This window comes from Rhinopithecus roxellana, chromosome 8 (genome assembly GCF_007565055.1).
Source record: "Rhinopithecus roxellana isolate Shanxi Qingling chromosome 8, ASM756505v1, whole genome shotgun sequence".
In the NCBI taxonomy this organism is placed as follows: Eukaryota; Metazoa; Chordata; class Mammalia; order Primates; family Cercopithecidae; genus Rhinopithecus; species Rhinopithecus roxellana.
The window spans coordinates 14,423,719-14,442,941 of record NC_044556.1 but is presented as its reverse complement, the minus strand read 5'-3'; the positions used below and the strand labels follow the sequence as shown (position 1 = coordinate 14,442,941).

The window sequence follows — 19,223 nt, the reverse complement described above, 5'->3', positions numbered from 1 at the left end:
AAAGTGCTAGGATTACAGGCATGAGCCACCATGCCCAGCCTCCTCTTTCTTTTTTAAGAGAGGGGAGTCTGTTGGCCGGGCGCGGTGGCTCAAGCCTATAATCCCAGCACTTTGGGAGGCCGAGACGGGCAGATCACGAGGTCAAGAGATCGAGACCATCCTGGCTAACATGGTGAAACCCCGTCTCTACTAAAAAATACAAAAAAAAACTAGCTGGGCGAGGTGGCAGGCGCCTGTAGTCCCAGCTACTTGGGAGGCTGAGAGGCAGGAGAATGGCGTAAACCCGGGAGGCAGAGCTTGCAGTGAGCTGAGATCCAGCCACTGCACTCCAGCCTGGGCAACAGAGCGAGACTCCGTCTCAAAAAAAAAAAAAAAAAAGAGGGGAGTCTTACTCTGTTGCTCACAACATAGTAAGAGTCAAACTGGTCTCAAACTCCTGGCCTCAAGCCATCTTCCCACCTCAGCCTCCTGGGCAACTGGGATGACAGGACATGAGACATTGCACCTGGCTAAACTGTGGATTCTGACACTTAAACTCTGGGTGATTACAATCATAATTTAATTGCTCTATGGCCAGGGTAGAAGGGGATCTCTCTCACTTTTTTTTTTTTTTTTTCTGAGACGGAGTCTCGCTCTATCGCCCAGGCTGGAGTGCAGTGGTGCGATCTCAGCTCAGTGCAACCTCCGCCTCCGGGGTTCAAGCAATTCTCCTGCCTCAGCCTCCCGAGTAGCTGGGACTACAGGCTCACGCTACCACAGCCAGCTAATTCTTTTTTTTTTTTTTTTTTTTTTTTTTTTTTTGTATTTTTAGTAGAGACAGAGTTTCACCGTGTTAGCCAGGATGGTCTCAATCTCTTGACCTAGTGATCTGTCCGCCTCAGCCTCTCAAAGTGTGCTGGGATTATAGGTGTGAGCCATCACACCCAGCTTTTTAATTTTTTTTTTTTTTTTTGAGTTGGGGTCTCACTCTGTCACCCAGGCTGGAGTGCAGTGGTGCGATCTTGGCTTACTGCAACCTCTGCCTCCCAAGCTCAGGCAATCCTCTCACCTCAGCCTCCTTAGAAGCTGGGACTACAGGCTCGTGACACCATGTTCGACAATTGTTTTTTTTTTTTTTTGTATGTTTGGTAGAGACGGGGTTTCACCACGTTGGCCAGGTTGGTCCTGAACTCCTGAGCTCAAGCAATCCACCTGCCTTGGCCTTCCAAAGTGCTGGGATTACAGGCATGAGCCATCGTGCCCAGCCTCTCTCACTTATTTTTATTTTTATTTTTTTGAGACAAGAATCTCGCTCTGTCACCCAGGCCAGAGTGCGGTGGCGCGATCTCGGCTCACTGCAAGCTCCTCCTCCCGGGTTCACGCCATTCTCCTGCCTCAGCCTCCCGAGTAGCTGGGACTACAGGTGCCCGCTACCACGCCCGGCTAATTTTTGTATTTTTAGTAGAGACGGGGTTTCATCGTGTTAGCCAGGATGGTCTTGATCTCCTGACCTCGTGATCTGCCTGCCTCGGCCTCCTAAAGTGCTGGGATTACAGGCGTGAGCCACTGCACGCGGCCTCTCACGTATTTTTTAAGCGAGTCTTGCTCTGCTGCTCAGGTTGGAGTGTAGGGGGGGTGATCATAGCTCAGTGTAGCCTCCGACTCCTGTGCTCAAGCAATTCTCCTCCTAAGTAGCTGTGACTACAATGTGCACCACTGCACCCAGCTGTCACTCTTTTTTCCACAAGACAACGGCACGAAATGAAGTATAATGTGTTCTTCCGTCAAGTTAACCAGCCATAACAGCAAAGCCCAGGAGGTCAGGGATGGAAACTCATTCACCTTTTTTTAGTTTCTAAAGCCATTGGGTAGGCAGCTGCAAGCTGGGTCCTTGGGGGTGGCTGGGTCCTTGGGGGTGGTAAGTTGGTCGGGCCTCCGTGGGTGATGGCTCATCTTTACAGGGGTGTGTGGCCTCCAGGATTTTGTATCTGATGAAGGTGATAGGTTCAGGCACAGGCATTTATACCCAAAGTGAATATTGGATGCCAGCACTGAGCTAGGCATGTGTGTGAGGAGGAGGAGGGTACGAAGATGAAACTGCCAGGAAAAACTGAGGGCTCCCAGGGGTCTTTGGCGGGAAATAAAAGGTGAGTGTGGCTTTAATAAGAATCAATAAGGGCCGACCGGGTGCGGTGGCTCACATCTATAATCCCAGCACTTTGGGAGGCCGAGGTGGGCAGATCACCTGAGGTCAGGAGTTCACGAGCAGCCTGACCAACATAGAGAAACCCTGTCTCTACTAAAAATACAAAATTAGCCGGGCGTGGTGGTGCATACCTTTAATCCCAGCTACTTGGGAGGCTGAGGCAGGAGAATCGCTTGAACCCGGGAGGTGGAGGTTGTGGTGAGCTGAGATCATGCCATTGCACTCCATCCTGGGCAACAAGAGCAAAACTCGGTCTCAGAAAAGAAAGAAAGAAAGAGAGAAAGAGAGAGAAGGATAAGGGCCAGGCACAGTGGCTCATGCCTGTAATCCCAGCACTTTGGGAAGCCGAGGTGGGCGGATCACTTGAGGTCAGGAGTTCAAGACCAACTGTGCCAACATGGCAAGACCCCCCCACCTCTACTAAAAATACAAAAATTAGCTGGGTGTGGTGGTGCATGCCTGTAATCCCAGCTGCTCGAGAGGCTGAGCCAAGAGAATCGCTTGCAACCAGGAGGCAGAGGTTGCAGTGAACCGAGATGGTGCCACTGCACTCCAGCCTCGGCAACAGAGCGAGACTCTGAAAAAAATTAGGCTGGTGCGGTGACTCATGCCTGTAATCCCAGCACGTTGGGAGGCTGAGGCGGGTGGATCACTTGAGGTCAGGTGTTTGAGACCAGCCTGGCCAACATGGTGAAACTCCATCTCTACTAAAAATATAAAATATAAAATAAAAAATATAAAAATTAGCTGGGTGTGGTGGCACACGGCTGTGGTCCTGTGCAAGTGATCCACCTGCCTTGGCCTCCCAAAGTGGTCACCACGCCCGACCAGATATTTAAATGTTATTCTGCAGTAAGTAGGGCTCTTAGAAGTGTGACAGGCAGGAGTGGAACTTGGTCAGATGTGTGTTCTGGAAAGTCCTCTCGCTGCGTGTAGAGAATGAACAGGCTGCGTGTGTGTGTATGCTGGGAGGGGAGACAGTGAGGAGATTGGGACGTGCAGGGAGGCGGAGGTCATGGAGGCAGAGGGCTGGAGGAGAGAGGATGGATTTGAGCACAGTGACTCATCTTGGGGACCATGGGGAGTGGATGAGGAGGGGAGGGTCTTGGGCATGTAGGAGGACTGTCATATCCATGGGCACATTGAGGGAGGAAGCTGGGGGCTGGGAAGATTGAGTGTTCAGTTTGAAATGATTAATTTGTGGTGATTGGGAGACACCCATAGTAGAATGCCCTCCTCCATTGAGGACCCGAAAAGGCAATATCTGTGTGCCTTTTCCTTTCTGAAAGACCTTGCATTCCCAGGGGGCAATTCTAAATAGACCAAGAAACCTCCCACAATTAGACCTAACCCAGACATTGAACCTCCCTCTGCTCAGCCCATTCATAAAGTGCCTCTGGCACTTAGGTGCCTTCTAATCTCATTTTCTCTGCTTGTTAATAGACCCACTGAGGCAGTACTCCTGGGAGAGAGAGAAAGATTTCATTTGTCTGGGGCTGAGGAGAGAGACAAGGGTTGCCAGAGCGAATGAGGAATCAATGCCTTGTAATTGCTAATTAAATGAGCCTGGCTCTCTCTCTTGGGGCTATGAGTTGGCTGGCCGGCCCTTAAGTGTCCACAAATTCAATTATGCTTCCCCAATAAACACCTGCAGCAACCATTGCCTTCCCGTATCTCTCTGGGGGAGACCTAGAAGAAGGATCTTCCTGTGTTTGCTGAGGCCATTCATTCATTTATTGATTGATGTATTGGTTTATTCTTTGATGCCTTTATTGATTCAACACATGCTTATTGTACGCCTGCTGTGTGCCAGGCCCTGGACCAGGCACTAGGGACACGGCAGTGAAAATACAAACATTGTTTCTGTCCTCACGGAGCTCATAGTGTAACAGGGAGACAAATAGACCTGTCAGTAGATCACATGAAAATAACTGGACTATGTGCTGCAGACACAATATCCTAGGTCTATGAGAATGTCAATACAGACTTCACGTAGGCAATGGTGAGGCAATAAGGATCATTTCCCTTGATGAAACAGAGCTTGCAGAAGAAGGCAGGGTCAGTTGTGGGGAGCTCTGGGTGGAGGTGGGGGGGAGTACATTCCAAGCTGCAGGAACGGCAAGGGCAAAAGCCCTGAGGCTGGAGAACAGGTACCATGTGGAGTTTGTCACTCAATTAGGGTGTTGCAGAGAATTGGGAGTGAGTCTTTTTTATTTATTTATTTTTTATTTTTTATTGAGATGAGGTCTTGCTATGTTGCTCAAGCTGGTCTCGAACTCCTGAGCTCAAGCTATTCTCCCACCTTGGCCTCCCAAAGTGCTGGGATTACAAGTGTGAGTCATCACACCTGGCAAAAGAGGTGAGCCTTCATGATGTCATAAGTCACCACTGGGCACAAGTTCTCGCTTGTCCTATGATTGGCGCATGACACTGATGGGTAGCAGACAGGAAAAGAATCTTTTCTGAAACTTTTTTTTTTTGAAACAGGGTGTTGTTCTGTTGCCCAGTCTGGAGTGCTGCGGTGCAGTCACGGCTCACTGCAGCCTTGACCTCCCTGGCTCAAGTGTTCCTCCCACCTCCCAAGTAGCTGGGACTACAGGCATGTGTCACCTCACCCAGCCAATTAAAAACAAAACAAAAACAAAACAAAACAAAAAAGCAAAACATTTTTTTTGCAGAGACGGGGTCTCACTATATTGCCCAGGCTGGTCTCAAACTCCTGTGCTCAAGCAATCCTCCCATCTCATCCTCCCAGAATGTTAGGATTACAGGTGTGAGCTCCCACACCCAGCCCACTTCTGGAACTTTTATTGAAAAGTACCCTTAGGCTGGGTTCAGTGGCTCACACCTATAATCCTGGCACTTTGAGAGGCTGAGGCAGGAGACCATGTCTTTACAAAAAAAAAAAAAAAAAAAATGTTTTTTGAGACAGAATCTCTCTCTGTTGCCCAGGCTGGAGTGTAGTGGTGCAAGCTTGGTCATGCAGCCTCTGCCTCCTGGGTTCAAGGGATTCTTATGCCTCAGCCTCCCGAGTAGCTGGGACCACAGGTGTGATCCACAATGCCCAATTTTTGTATTTTTAGGAGAAATGGAGTTTCACCATGTTGTCCAGGCTGGTCTTGAATTTTGGGCCTCAAGTGGTTCACCTGCCTCAGCCTCCCAAAGTGCTGGGATTACAGGCATGAGCCACCACGACCAGCCAAAAAACAATTTTTTTTTAATAGAAAAGTACCCTGAGAACCCTGGTCTATGGAGGGCTTTAAATGCCACTCCCTCATTGAGTCCCCCAGGAAAGCGCCATGAGGTGGTTAGAGGTCTTGGGTTTAGAGTCAGGTATTTTCTATCTCCAGGCTTGTGGGGGCGTTCGAGTAATGTGACCAACCCCATACATGGTGCATGGCTGTATGAGCACAGGATGTATGTCCTTGTTTGCTTCCCTCCCTTGCCTGTGCCTGTATCCCCTGGAGTGAGCCAGCCCCCACTCCAAGTGGAAGCGATTCCTCCCCGACCTCCCCGGTTCTCCCCCACGGGCCAGCCCATTTAAGGCGAAGGTCGAAGGGAGTCTGCGCTATGAGGCCGGCTGTGACTTGTTGTCGTAGCACATCAGAACAACAAAATCACTAGTCTTCCACACAGCACTAGACCACAGCCACTCTAATCTTCTTCACCACCCCCTGCCCCATGTCTGAGATCCCTGCCCAGCTCCTCCTTCTCACCTGAGCCAAACTGTGACACCTGGGCTTCCTGCCTCTGTGCTGCCTTCCTGTTTTCCATTCCTGGTTCTCCTGGAGAGAGGCAGGGTCTGATCTCCAAGGGCCCAACTCCCACCCAGGCACATCAGAGACATGGGATTTAGAGTTGGACGGATGGGGTTGACTTACAGCTTCACTTGTGGGCTGACAGCCCCTGCATGGGTTATTTTTCTGCCTTTTTCCGGGCCTTGGGTTCCCCAAATGTCACGTGGGCACAGTAACACCCATGTCCTAGGGTTGAAGATGGCATGATATGTTGTATGTACAATGCTTGGCACAAGGTTCCTCACTGAAGTCTGGAAGGGACTCCATAATGTCATCTTAGCAGGCACCTGTTACTCCAGTGAGACATCTTACCTGTTGAAAATTCTGGACTTGGGTCAGGTGCGGTGACTCACGCCTATAATCCCAGCACTTTGGGAGGCTGAGGCGAGCGGATCACGAGGTCAAGAGTTTGAGACCAGCCTGGCCAACATGGTGTGAAACCCCGTCTCTACTAAGAATACAAAAATTAGCCAGGAGTGGTGGCGGTACCTTTAATCCCAGATACTCGGGAGTCTGAGGCAGGAGAATCCCTTGAACCCGGGAGGCAGAGGTTGCAGTGAGCCGAGATCGTGCCACTGCACCCCAGCCTGGGCGACAGAGCAAGACTCTGTCTCAAAAAAAAAAAAAAAGAAAATTGCAGACTTCTGTGTGTGCTTATCTGGAAAATACTTTGTTAAAAGATCCGTTACATGAGGGGCAGGTCTCCAGAAATGCCAGGCACCTCACACCACCCTCTCTCGTCCTTCTCCTGCAAAATCAGGGTCAAAGGGCTCTCCCGTTACCTGGGGGAGCTGTCCAGGGTTCTGGCGCCGAAACGGAGCCCGCTGGGAACTGTCCTGGGCCCCGGTGCTGAAACAGATCGCGGTTCTCTCCTTGGAACCCCCGAGAGGCGCTGTCCGGATACTTGGTGCTGAAATAAATAGCATTCTCCTCCTTAGGCCGGGGGAGAGCTGTCCCTCGCGCTGAAGAAAACTTGATTTTCCTCTCTCTTTCCCGGTTCCCCCACCCCTCTTCGTTCTCGGCTCCTCCGATTCTTGGGAAACCCCACCCCCACTCAATTTATTTCCCCTCCTAGCTTCTTCCTGGGGAGCTTCAGAATGGCATTGGGAGGGGGAGACACGGAGGGGTCGCAACTAGCACTGATACCTGCTCCTCGCCCTGTACCACGTCCTCAGAACTTACCTCCCAAGCAGTCAGCCCCGCTGATCTCTGCTTTCCAGACCGTCAAACTTCGCCGTCTCTGTCCGTTCCTGGGAAAATGTCCATGCGCCGACCTGCAAACCAACCTAATTCCCGGCATCCCATGTCCCTCAGACCACCCCTCCTCCCGCGCAGCTGCGGGCCTCCCCTTCTGTGTGCCTCACCTGCTTCCAGTCTTGTTGGCAGATGCAGGTGTCCCGTGGCTGCCGAGGCGGGGACCTGCGCTTTTATAGGCTTCGGGGAAGGTGGAGCGCCAGGAATCCTGGGAGGGGCTTCCCCAACTGGCCAATGGGATTCCGCCTCAGAATGAAGCTCCAAAGATTACCTCATAGGTTGTGGCCCACGCTTCAGAATAAAAGTCTGGCATCTACCCAAAAACTGGGCTAGGGGATTTTTTTTTTTTTTTTTTTTGGATGGGGAAGGAGCCTTCATTGTGGACCACGGAGTCTCCGCACTCTCTCCAATCCCTTCCTGGGTTCCTGAGCTCCAAGTTGGTTCAGGTGTCCTGGCTGGTACCTGTTTCTTCGCATTCCCAATTTCTGCGATTGCTCCTGGTTCAGGAAAGAAAAAGCTGGTAAACTGTTTTGGGAAAAATAAGGGGTGTTGAGAATATTAAAGTCCAGTTCTACCTAAGGCAACTGACGTCTGTGAAAATGGAGGACTCAGAAGACTCTGGGGCAGAAATGGGACTTAAGCCTGAAGCTTTTGATTCCTGGACTCAAAACCTAACTTATAAAATTCAGCTTATTGTAGTGCTATACTGGGCAGGCTCTGAACCAAAAAATGAAGAAGCTGGGGTTCAAATTCAGATTTTTCTTCTCCTTCCTTTGGGACATTGGGCACAGTTGTGTCTCACTTTTTGCAACTGTGAAGTGGTAATAGTAGAGCGTTTGATGAGGAATGAATGATATGGTGTGGATTGCATGTTGGAAATAATCAGGGCAGGCCCTAATGACAGTGAGGCACTGGCCTCAGGGGCAAAATTTAAAGGAACACCAAGAAACTCAATAATCAAGATAAATAGTATTTCAGGCCAGGTGCAACGGCTCATGCCATTGAGCACTTTGGGAGGCCAAGGTGGGAGGATCACTTGAGGCCAGGAGTTCAAGATGAGCCTAGGCGACAGAGTGAGACCCCGTTTCTGAGAGAGAGGGGGAGGAGAGAGAGAGGGGGTCGGGGGGGGGAGAGACAGAGAGAGAATGGCACCTGTGGTTTCAGCTACTTGGGAGGCTGAGGTGAGAGGATCACTTGAGGCCAGGAGATCGAGGCTGCAGTGAGCTATGATTGCACCACTGCACTCCAGCCTAGGTGACAGAGCAAGACTCTGTCTCAAAAAAACAAAAAAAAAAAAAAATCAGTGCTATGTTTTAAGAAATCAAAATGTATGCCAAAATCCACAATGAACAAAATATCAAAAATGTAAATAAAGGCAGAACCAGCCTTTCTGACTTTTCCTTTTGCCTAAGGTCCCAATATGGCTTGGCATGGCACTAGCAATCGTGTCTGTTTATGGTAAGTTTTGTAATAACACAACTGTTATTCTTTCCTGATCTATTCCACCCATGTATTTGCTCAACAAACTTTTGTTGTACTAGGCACTGGACATACATACACGAATACAGCAAACAACTTTGCCTTTACGGAGGGTAAAGACATGAAAATTTTGCTCACATGCTGGTATGGGTATTGGGCTGAAGGAACAGTTAGTGTAAAGGCCCTGTTGGGGGTGGGGGAAAGAACAGGCCCTGGAGGGTGAGCAAGCGTAGAGGGGACAGTTAGGATATAAATCTGGGGACAGCTGGACAGGACCTGATCATTCAGGCCAGGACCAAAGTGAAGTTGATTAGGTTGCACAGGAAAACCTGCCACCCTTTCTCTCTCCCCATCCCTAAGCTTTTACTCTGTGCCAGGGTCAGCGCCAAACATTCTACCTGATGTGTGTTTTGAAGGCCTCAGGGTAGCCCCATAAGATAGATCCTGGCCAGGCGCGTTGGCTCACCCCTGTAATTCCAGCACTTTGGGAGGCCGAAGCGGGTGGATGACCTGAGGTCAGGAGTTTGAGACCAGCCTGGCCAAATGGTGAAACCTTGTCTCTATTAAAAATATAAAAATCAGCTGGGTGCGGTGGCGGGCACCTGTAGTCCTAGCTACTACAGAAGCTGTAGCAGGAGAATCGCTTGAACCTGGGAGGCAGAGGTTGCAGTAAGCCGAGATTGTGCCACTGCACTCTAGCCTGGGTGACAGAGTGAGATCTTGTATAAAAATTAATTAGTTGGCCGGGCGCGGTGGCTGAAGCCTGTAATCTCAGCACTTTGGGAGGCCGAGACGGGCGGATCACAAGGTCAGGAGATCAAGACCATCCTGGCTAACACGGTGAAACCCCGTCTCTACTAAAAAATACAAAAAAAAAAAAAAAAAACTAGCCGGGCGAGGTGGCGGGCGCCTGTAGTCCCAGCTAATGTAGTCCCAGCTACTCGGGAGGCTGAGGCAGGAGAATGGCGTAAACCCGGGAGGCGGAGCTTGCAGTGAGCTGAGAACCGGCCACTGCACTCCAGCCTGGGCGACAGAGCAAGACTCCGTCTCAAAAAAAAAAAAAAAAAAATTTAATTAGTTAATTAATTTTTTAAAAGAGGGCCGGAAATGGTGGCTCATGCCTGTAATCCCAGCACTTTTGGAGGTCCAGGCAAGTGGATGACCTGAGGTCAGGAGTTTGAGAATAGACTGGGCAACATGTTGAAACCCCACCTCTACTAAAAATACAAAAATTAGTTGGGCATGGTGGTGCATGCCTGTAGTCCCAGCTACTCAGGAGGCTGAGGCAGGAGAATCACTTGAACCCAGGAGTTGGAGGTTGCAATGAGCCGAGATTGCGCCATTGCACTCCAGCCTGGGCGACAAGAGCAAAACTCCATCTCAAAATACACAGAGAGACAGGGAGAGAGAGAGAGAGAAAGGAAGGCAGGCTTTTTGGCTGGGCATGGTGGCTCATGCCTGTAATCCCAGCACTTTAGGAGGCTGAGGTGGGCAAATCACGAGATCAGGATATCAAGACTAGCCTAGCCAACATGGTGAAACCCCGTCTCTACTAAAAATACAAAAAATTAGCTGGGTGTGGTGGCAGGTGCTTGTAATCCCAGCTACTTGGGAGGTTGAGGCAGAAGAATGGCTTGAACCTGGGAGAAGGATGTTGTAGTGAGCCAAGATCGTGCCACTGCATTCCAGCCTGGGTGACAGAGCGAGACTTCATCTCAAAAAAAATCTTTCTTCTTTTTTTTTTTTTTTGAGACAAGGTCTTACTCTGTGACCCAGGCTGGAGTACAGTAGTGCAATCATGGCTCACTGCAGTCTCTGCCTCCTGGCTCAGGCAATCCTCCTACTTCAGCCTCCTGAATAGCTGGGACTACAGGTGTGCACCACCATGCCCAGCTAATTTTAAAAATTATTTGTAGAGACAGGGTCGCCCTATGTTGCCCAGGTTGGTCTTGAACTCCTGGGCTCAAGCGATCCTCCCACCTCGGCCTCCCAAAGTGCTGAAATTCCAGACATGAGCTATCGTGCCTGGCTGATTTGCACGTTTTATAGATGGCTAGAGAGGAGAAGGGGCTTGCGGAAGGACCACAGGGAGAGGGTGTGGGAGTTGGGATGGGGACCCCAGTCTGCTAACCCCAAAGTCTAATCTCATCAATTGTTCATTCCATTTCCTGTGCCCTTCCCGAAGTACACGCATATATGAGTGTGTACATTCTCCGCCCACATGCACATTTGCTACTTTTTATTTTTATTTTTTATCTTACTATTTTGTTTTATTTTATTTTATTTTATTTTTGAGTTGGAATCTCACTCTGTCACCCACGCTGGAGTGCAGTGGCACGATCTCAACTCACTGCAACCTCCACCTTCCAGTTTCAAGTGATTCTCCTGCCTCAGCCTCCCAAGTAGCTGGGATTACAGGCACCCGCCACCACACTCGGCTGATTTTTGTTTTTTAGTAGAGATGAGTTTTTTTTTTTTTTTTTTTTTTTTTTTTTTGAGACAGAGTCTTGCTCTGTCGCCCGGGCTGGAGTGCAGTGGCTGGATCTCAGCTCACTGCAAGCTCCGCCTCCCGGGTTCTGGGACTACAGGCGCCAGCCACCTCGCCCAGCTAGTTTTTTGTATTTTTTAGTAGAGACAGGGTTTCACCGTGTTAGCCAGGATGGTCTCGATCAGTAGAGATGGGTTTTCACTATGTTGGCCAGGCTGGTCTCGGACTCCTGACCTCAAGCAATCTGCCCACCTTGGCCTCCCAAATTGCTGGGATTACAGGCATAAGCCACCACACCCAGCCTGGCTTCCTTCCCTCAGTAGAATATACTGGAGATCCATTCATGCTACTGTGTGAACCCAGAGTTAGTTCCTTTTTATTATTAAGTAGTATTCCATCATGTGGATGAACTATGGCCTGTTTAGCCATTCATCAGTCCAAGGACATTAGGTTCTGGAACATCTTCTGTGTTTGGAGATTATTAGGAATAAAGCTGCTATAAATATTTTCATGCAGGCTTTCATGTGGGTGATACATTTTCACATCTCTAGAGTAACACCTAGGAGTGTGATGGCTGGGTCATATGGGAAGTGTATATTTAACTTTATAAGAAACTGTCAAACTTTTCCAGAGCGATTGTATTTTCGTAGAGATGGGGTTTCACCACATTGGCCAGGCTGGTCTCGAACTCCTGACCTCAAGTGATCCTCCTGCCTTGGCCTCCCAAAGAGTTGGGATTACAGGCGTGAACCACCGTGCCCAGCTATAGCTGACGTTTTTATAATAACTTTCTGTGCACTGGGTCCTTGCTCATTCAGGCTCTGCCCTTGTCTATTCGCTGAGAATCTGAGCTTCCCAGAGAGACCCCTTTGTTCAGTTTTTCTCCTCTCTGGGTCTCTGTGTTCTGTAACATTTCCTTGTGTCCCAGGAGATAGACAGGTGTGGGTGGGCAGAGGCAAACGAATCTCTTTAGAAAATGTCCCCACGACTCCAGTTAGGAACAGTAGCTAATTATCTCTGGAATAACAAGCCAGCAATGAGTATTAATTAATAGCTCATCAGGGTAGAAAAGAAAAGCCTAGGAATAAGGGTCTTGGACGATTCCTCCTCCCTGTGTGTGCGCGTGCACACACATACACATGCACACATGCAAGCACAGGCAGCCCCTTCCTCAGCCGTTACTATAGAGACCTCTTTTCTGCCACCCTCATGAGCATTTACAAATCAAGACTGCACAGATGGTGACCTCAGCGGGTCTGTTGTTCTTTCTTCTAAGGACAATTTCTGGAGCCCTGAGGATTAAGGAAACAGGGCTACTCTGGACAACATCTGCCTGGGGCCCCGAAACCTGACCCGCAGCCCGGGCAAGGGGAGATTAGCAGAGGCGTTTACCCAGAAGAGGCAGGGCACGAAAACAGGACCACACGCAGGTCACCCTCCCCACCTGAGGCCACCCAGGGAATCCCTAATGAAGGTCTCAGTTCCCGCTTCCTGGCACGTTAATGCTTCGGACGCAGTGGGAAAGGAGAGAATCTTGCAATGTCGATACTGGAAGTACTGCAGTATTATGAACCAGGGTTTATTGAGCATCTATTTTGTGCCGAGCACTTTACGGGTGATGATGATGGCCTGATGTTGGTGCTCATTGTCTGTCACTCACTATGTGCTAAGCACTTTATAGACCATAGAGAGCCAGGTCGTGCATTTTAATTGGCACTGAAAATGCACTGTATTTCCCAATGCCTGAAATTCATTGAGTGACTGAATGATCTAAGTTACTCCTCAAAGCTGCCCTGCAGTACAGTCACTGAATCTCAGTGTTCTGATGTGGAAACTGAGTTCCAGAGAGGTGGAGACATTTTCCCAGGGACACCCAGAAAGCAGGGGGCAGAGAAGAGCTCTGAAGGGTGGCCTTCCTATTATAGAGCCCCCCTACTTTTCAATTCCTTGAGACCCAGAGAGCTCAAGCAGCATGTCAGAGGCCCAGGCAGGACTAGAATCCAGCTTTCCTATCCCCTTCTTTAATGTTTCTTTTCTTGGCTTAATACTTTCTGGCAGCCCTAACGTGAAGCATAACGTCCTGAAAATATTGATTCCCAATAGGTATTTGTCAATGATAATGATGAGTTCCAGATCTGGACCTTCCAGAGCCTTCTGGAACCTTCTGAAACCTTTCCAAGGTATCTGTTCCAACTCACACCCTCATCCTCCAGGGAGCCAGGACCTGTTGTTTTGTTCCTGTTTGAAAGATAGGGAAAAGGGAAGAAGACAGAGGTCGGATTGCTAGCCCGTAGTCTTACTGCCCGTAGTCTTACTGAAAGATGGAGGCTGTCTGGGGCTAGGCTTGATATTTCTCTGCCATCTTGCTGCTCCCCTCAATGGCTCTTCTCTTGGCATCTGCCTGTTCTCAAAAGCAATTTTCTAGCTTTCTATTGGTTCCGTGGCCATCACGGCTTCCTTCCAATCAGTCCCCAGTCTGTGTAAATGATAGTGCCAGCTACCATTTATTGAAAACCAGCTCTTCTCTTCATCTCATCCTCACATTAGCTTTCCAAGCTTGGTGCTTATTCGCACCATTTCCCAGGGGCAGAAACAAGCACAGAGAGTTGAGACGCTTGCCCAAGTTCACACAGCAGAGACACAGAGAGCTGCCTTTTGAGACCAGAGTCCCCACTTTCAGCTGGATTTCACCTGTCTGAAGTGGGACCAGACCCCCAGCCTCCAAAAAGGTGGCTCTTGGGCTGCAGAGTCAAGCCAAGTTCCTGCAGACCTGGTTTGTTCTCCAGCCCTGAGTCCTGGAAGGCCCTCGCATGAAAGCTGTATTCTCCCTTCTTAGCTTGCAGAGGCTCCTGAAAAATGCATATGAACAAAATTCTGGGCCAGGCACAGTGGATCACACCTGTAATCTCAGCAATCTGGGAGGCCAAGACTGGAGGATCACTTGAGACCAGGAGTTTGAGACCAGCCTAAGCAACATAGTGAGACCCTGCCTCTACAAAAAATGCAAAAATTAGCTAGCTGGGCATAGTGGCATGCGCCTGTGGTCCGAGCTACCCTGGAGGCTGAGGCAGGAGTATGGCTTGAGCTCAGGAGGTCGAGGCTGTAGTGAGCTATTATCGTGCCACTGCATCCCAGACTGGGCAACAGAGCAAGACCCTGTCTCAAAAACAACAACTACTACAACAACAAAAACAACTTCCAAGTATAGTCCTCCTCTGCAACTGCCTTCTGGTGACTGCCCTCCTAAGAGGGGAGCAGATAGGAAGACAGTTCCTGGCAGCCATGGTGGTGGAGGGGGTCACACCCAGGGGAGCCCCTCAGAGGCTCTGCCATTTGTATCTTTGCTCCTGCTGTTCCCGCAGCAGGTGAGGAGAGGGCCTGCTGAGGGGAAAGTCTGGGAAAGATGGAACAGCGAGCGGGAGGAAAGACCTGGAGGAGGAAACCAGCACTGGCGAAACTGAACGATGACCAGATGTGCCCTACTGTCCACTGAGGTCCTGGGCCACTTCCTGTGGTCAATGCCATCGTCACAACTATTGGCACTGTATTTCCCAATGCCTGAAATTCATTGAATGACTGAAGGATCTCATTTATTCCTCGAAGCTACCCTGCAGTCTGGCTCAGCTGGACCCTGATTTCAGCACAGCGAGACTGAGGACTCGGACCCACAGTAGAGCCTGGTACACACTAGGTGCTCAATTAATGTTTGTTGACAAAAGAAAAAACAAAGCAAAGAACTGGAAAGGGGTTAAGAGATCAGCTAGGCCGGGTGCGGTGGCTCAAGCCTGTTATCCCAGCATTTTGGGAGGCTGAGACGGGCGGATCACAAGGTCAGGAGATCCAGACCGTCCTGGCTAACCCGGTGAAACCCGTCTCTACTAAAAAATACAAAAAAATAGCCGGGCGAGGTGGTGGGCGCCTGTAGTCCCAGCTACTAGGGAGGCTGAGGCAGGAGAATGGCATAAACCCGAAAGGCAGAGCTTGCAGTGAGCTGAGATCCGGCCATGCACTCCAGTTTGGGCAACAGAGCGAGACTCTGTCTCAAAAAAAAAAAAGAAAAATACAAAATACAGGTGGCACACACCTGTAATCCAAGCTACTTGGGAGGTTGAGTCAGGGGAATCGCTTGAACCTGGGAGGCAGAGGTTGCATTGAGCCAAGATCTCACCATTGCACTCCAGCCTGAGCAACAAGAAAAAAACTCCGTCTCTAAATAAATAAATAAATAAATAAATAAACAAACAAATAAATAAAAATAAGGTAGTCCAGGAATCAGAAATTTAAATGCCTTCACATGAAGGCCCCCACTTTGAGCTAATTTTCTTTCTTTTTAAAAAATTTCTATTTTTTTTTAGAGACATGGTCTCACTCTGAAACCCAGGGTGGTGTTGAACTCCTGACCTCAAGAGATCCTCCTGCCTCTGTCAGGTCTCCCAAAGTGCTGAGATTACAGGTGAGAGTTACTGTACCTGGCCTTGAGCTATTAATGACTAGAAACAAAAACAACCCAGAGAACACTGTGTAGGAAACAAAGCGCAGTGGCAGGGAATCTGACACGAGGCCACTTCTCCCACTCCTTCACGTTATCTATGGAAACAATGGGGGCTCAGTGCCATTCAATGACACATGGAAGGCCTCACAGCTCCTAACTGAGAGCTGGGACCACGGTGATCATTAGCTGCTGTTTATTAAATACTTGCTGTACACTTCACACACATTCTCTCAATAATACGAGAGGAAGTCTGGCTCTGTCACCCAGGCTGGAGCACAATGACGCAATCACAGCTCACTGCAACCTCCACCTCCCAGGTTCAAGCGATTCTCCTGCCTCAGCCTCGCGAGTAGCTGGGACGACAGGTGTCTGCCACTGGGCCCGGGTAATTTTTGTACTTTTAGTAGAGATGGGATTTCACCATGTTGGCCAGGCTGGTCTCCAACTCCTGACCTCAGGTGATCTGCCCGCCTCGGCCTCCCAAAGTGCTGAGATTACAGGCGTGAGCCAGTGTGCCCGGTCCTATTTGTTTTTTTTTAACTGATGAGGAGTGGAGGGCTCAGAGAGGTTAAGGGACTCACCTGGAGTCACACAGCAGTAAATGGCAGAGACGGGATGTGAACTCTGTCCACCCAGAGATAAATATTTTAATACACTCCCTTCAAGAGTTAAACTTTTTGTATTTTTGTGCAGGAAGAAACCATGACCCATCGGGATGGGGGAGGGGGGTTGGTTCAATACAGCCAGCGGCGATTGGACAGTGTCCATGAGACCCCGAGTCTTAAGAGTCAAATCTGTTCCCCGAGCCCCCAAATCTAGGTTTACCCAGGCTGGAGGCTAGGGTTCCCCACCCCACTGGAAACACTCCAACCCCACCCCCTCCAACAACAGCAGGTGCACACAGTAGGCGCCTAATGAGCGCTTCGATGTTGGCGTTGGAGGCAGCGGCAAGGCTGTTGGAGGAGAGAGTCCTGTTTTCCAGCCCTCCCCGCTCAGCTCCTCAGGGTCTGCCCAGCCCCCAGCCCCAGCCCCCAGCCCCAGCCCCCGCGCACCCGGCAGCTCTCCCACTGCAATTACGGTAATTAGCTGGGAGCCTCTCGCCGGGAGGGAGGAGGCGGACTTTGGCCCAGGCTGACCTGCTTCCCGGCGGGCCCTCGGATTGGTCTGCGCCGAGCACGTGACACACGCCGCGGACTTGTTGCTGGGCATCCCGGCGTTGCCAGGGCAACGCCTACGCGCGTTCTCTCTGCCGAGTGCCTGGAGAAGTGGCTGCGCTGAGGGTCCTCAGCAAGAGACGAGGAGGGGGGATCGCGAGGGCCAGGCAAGCGCTGCCTCCCTCCCTCCCTCCTTCCCTCCCTCCCTCAGCTCCCGCTCCCAGTCCCCGGCCCCCACAGCTCAGTCGCTCCGAGCCCCCAACGGACATGACAGGACATCCACGTAGGTGGACAGGACACCGAGGATCACGAACCGGGCCATGGAGCACAGAGGGCAGGGCACGCTGAAGGACAGACAGACAGACACGACAGGGGAACAGAGATCTTGCAGCATCAACAAACAGTTGCTGAAACTCCTGCAGGCTCCAAGTCTCTGTTCAGAAGGGGATGTCACCAGACAAGACAGGAGACAATCCCTGTCCCCCCAGCCATCATCATCATCACCACGGCCCCTGTACCTGACCACTCCCTACGTGCAGAGCCTGAGCTAAACGTTTTATTTGCGTCTCATCCTTCTTATACCCCAGAAGCAGGCATTGTTATTTCCCTTTTACAGATGAGAAAACTGAGGCTCCCAATGGGGCCAGTACAAGCTAGGAGCCAGGGAGGGACTCCCACCCTCTAGGATTGGCTACAAAAGCCCATATGTTCATTAACTTTATGAAACTTCCTCTAATAATAATGATAAAAAACAATGGTGGGCCGGGTGCAGTGGCTCACGCCTGTAACCCCAACAGTTTGGGAGGCCAAGGAAGGCGGATCATGAGGTCAGGAGTTCGAGACCAGCCTGGCCAACATGGTGAAACTCCGTCTCTATTAAAAATACAAAAATTAGGCTGGGCACAGTGGCCCACGCCTGTAATCCCAGCACTTTAGGAGGCCGAGGCAGGTGGATCACAAGGTCAGGAGATCGAGACCATCCTGGCTAACATGGTGAAACCACATCTCTACTAAAAATACAAAAAAAAAAAAAAAAATTAGCCAGGCATAGTGGTGGGCACCTGTAGTCCCAGCTACTCAGGAGGCTGAGGCAGGAGAATGGCGTGAACCTGGGAGGCAGAGCTTGCAGTGAGCTGAGATTGTACCACTGCACTCCAGCCTGGGTGATAGAGCGAGACTGTGTCTCAAACAAACAAACAAACAAAAACAAAAATTAGCCAGGCGTGGTGGGGTGCACCTGTAGTCCTAGCTACTCGGGAGGCTGAGGCAGAAGAGTTTCTTGAACCCAGTTGGGGAAGGTTTCAGTGAGCCTAGATCGTGCCACTGTACTCCAGAGCCTGGGTGACAGAGCAAGACTTTGTCTCAAAACCAACCAACCAAACAACAACAACAAAAAACCACACACACACACACACACACACACACACACACACACGTGTATTAGCTATCTATTGCTGTGTAACAAATAGCCCCAAATCTTTTGTTGTTGTTGTTGAGACAGGGTCTCCCTCTGTCACCCAGGGTGGAGTGCAGTGGCAGGATCAAGGCCCACTGCAACCTCTGTGTCCTGGGCTTAGCGATCCTCCCACCTTGGCCTCCAGACTAGCTGGGACTAAAGGTGCGCACCACCATGCCCAGCTAATTTTTTTTTTTTTTTTGAGACGGAGTCTCGCTCTGTCACCCAGGCTGGAGTGCAGTGGCCAGATCTCAGCTCACTGCAAGCCCCGCCTCCCGGGTTCACGCCATTCTCCTGCCTCAGCCTCCCGAGTAGCTGGGACTACAGGCGCCGCCACCTCGCCTGGCTAGTTTTTTGTATTTTTAGTAGAGACGGGGTTTCACCGTGTTAGCCAGGATGGTCTCGATCTCCTGACCTCGTGATCCACCCGTCTCGGCCCAGCTAATTTTTAAAACTTTTGTAGAGATGGGGTTTTGCTATGTTGCCCAGGCTGGTCTCGAACCTTTGGGCTCAAGTGATCCACACATTTCGGCCTCCCAGAGTGCTCAGATTACAGGCATGAGCCACCTTGCCTGGCCCCTCAAATCTTAATGGCTGAAAAAATCATATTCATTATCTCACTGTTTCTGTGTCTTACCTCCCTTAGAACCTTCCACAGGTTTTCATCAAGGTGTTAGCCAAGGCTGGGGTCTCATCCAAAGATCTGACCTGGGGGATGCCAGATGAGGTGTTAAGTGCCTGTAGGCCCAGCTACTCTGGAGGCTGAGGCATGAGGATTGCTTGAGGCTAGGAATTTGAGGCTGTAGTGCACTGTGATTGCACTTGTGAATGGCTACTTCAGCCCAGCCAGGGCAACATAGCAAGATCCCATCTCTAAAATAAAAGAAAAAAAGATTGGAAAGGGAAAAGAGTCACTTG

The 19,223-nt window shown here is 50.2% G+C and overlaps 1 protein-coding gene and 1 long non-coding RNA gene across 2 annotated transcripts; both read right to left on the bottom strand.

The window, feature by feature from the left end:
- Nucleotides 1-4,150: 4,150 nt before the first annotated feature.
- LOC104665409 (putative uncharacterized protein encoded by MIR7-3HG) lies at nucleotides 4,151-7,376 on the bottom strand. The gene is given in 4 exon segments (XM_010367232.2): nucleotides 4,151-4,276; nucleotides 4,278-4,292; nucleotides 6,765-6,892; nucleotides 7,165-7,376. Coding segments are annotated over 4 exon segments (387 nt in total). The 5' UTR covers nucleotides 7,283-7,376.
- LOC104665408 lies at nucleotides 4,531-6,376 on the bottom strand. The gene is made up of 4 exons (XR_748405.2): nucleotides 6,295-6,376; nucleotides 6,067-6,168; nucleotides 5,902-5,970; nucleotides 4,531-4,615 (listed from the first exon to the last, which is right to left on the bottom strand). It is a non-coding gene; the product is annotated as an uncharacterized LOC104665408 (long non-coding RNA).
- Nucleotides 7,377-19,223: the final 11,847 nt, after the last annotated feature.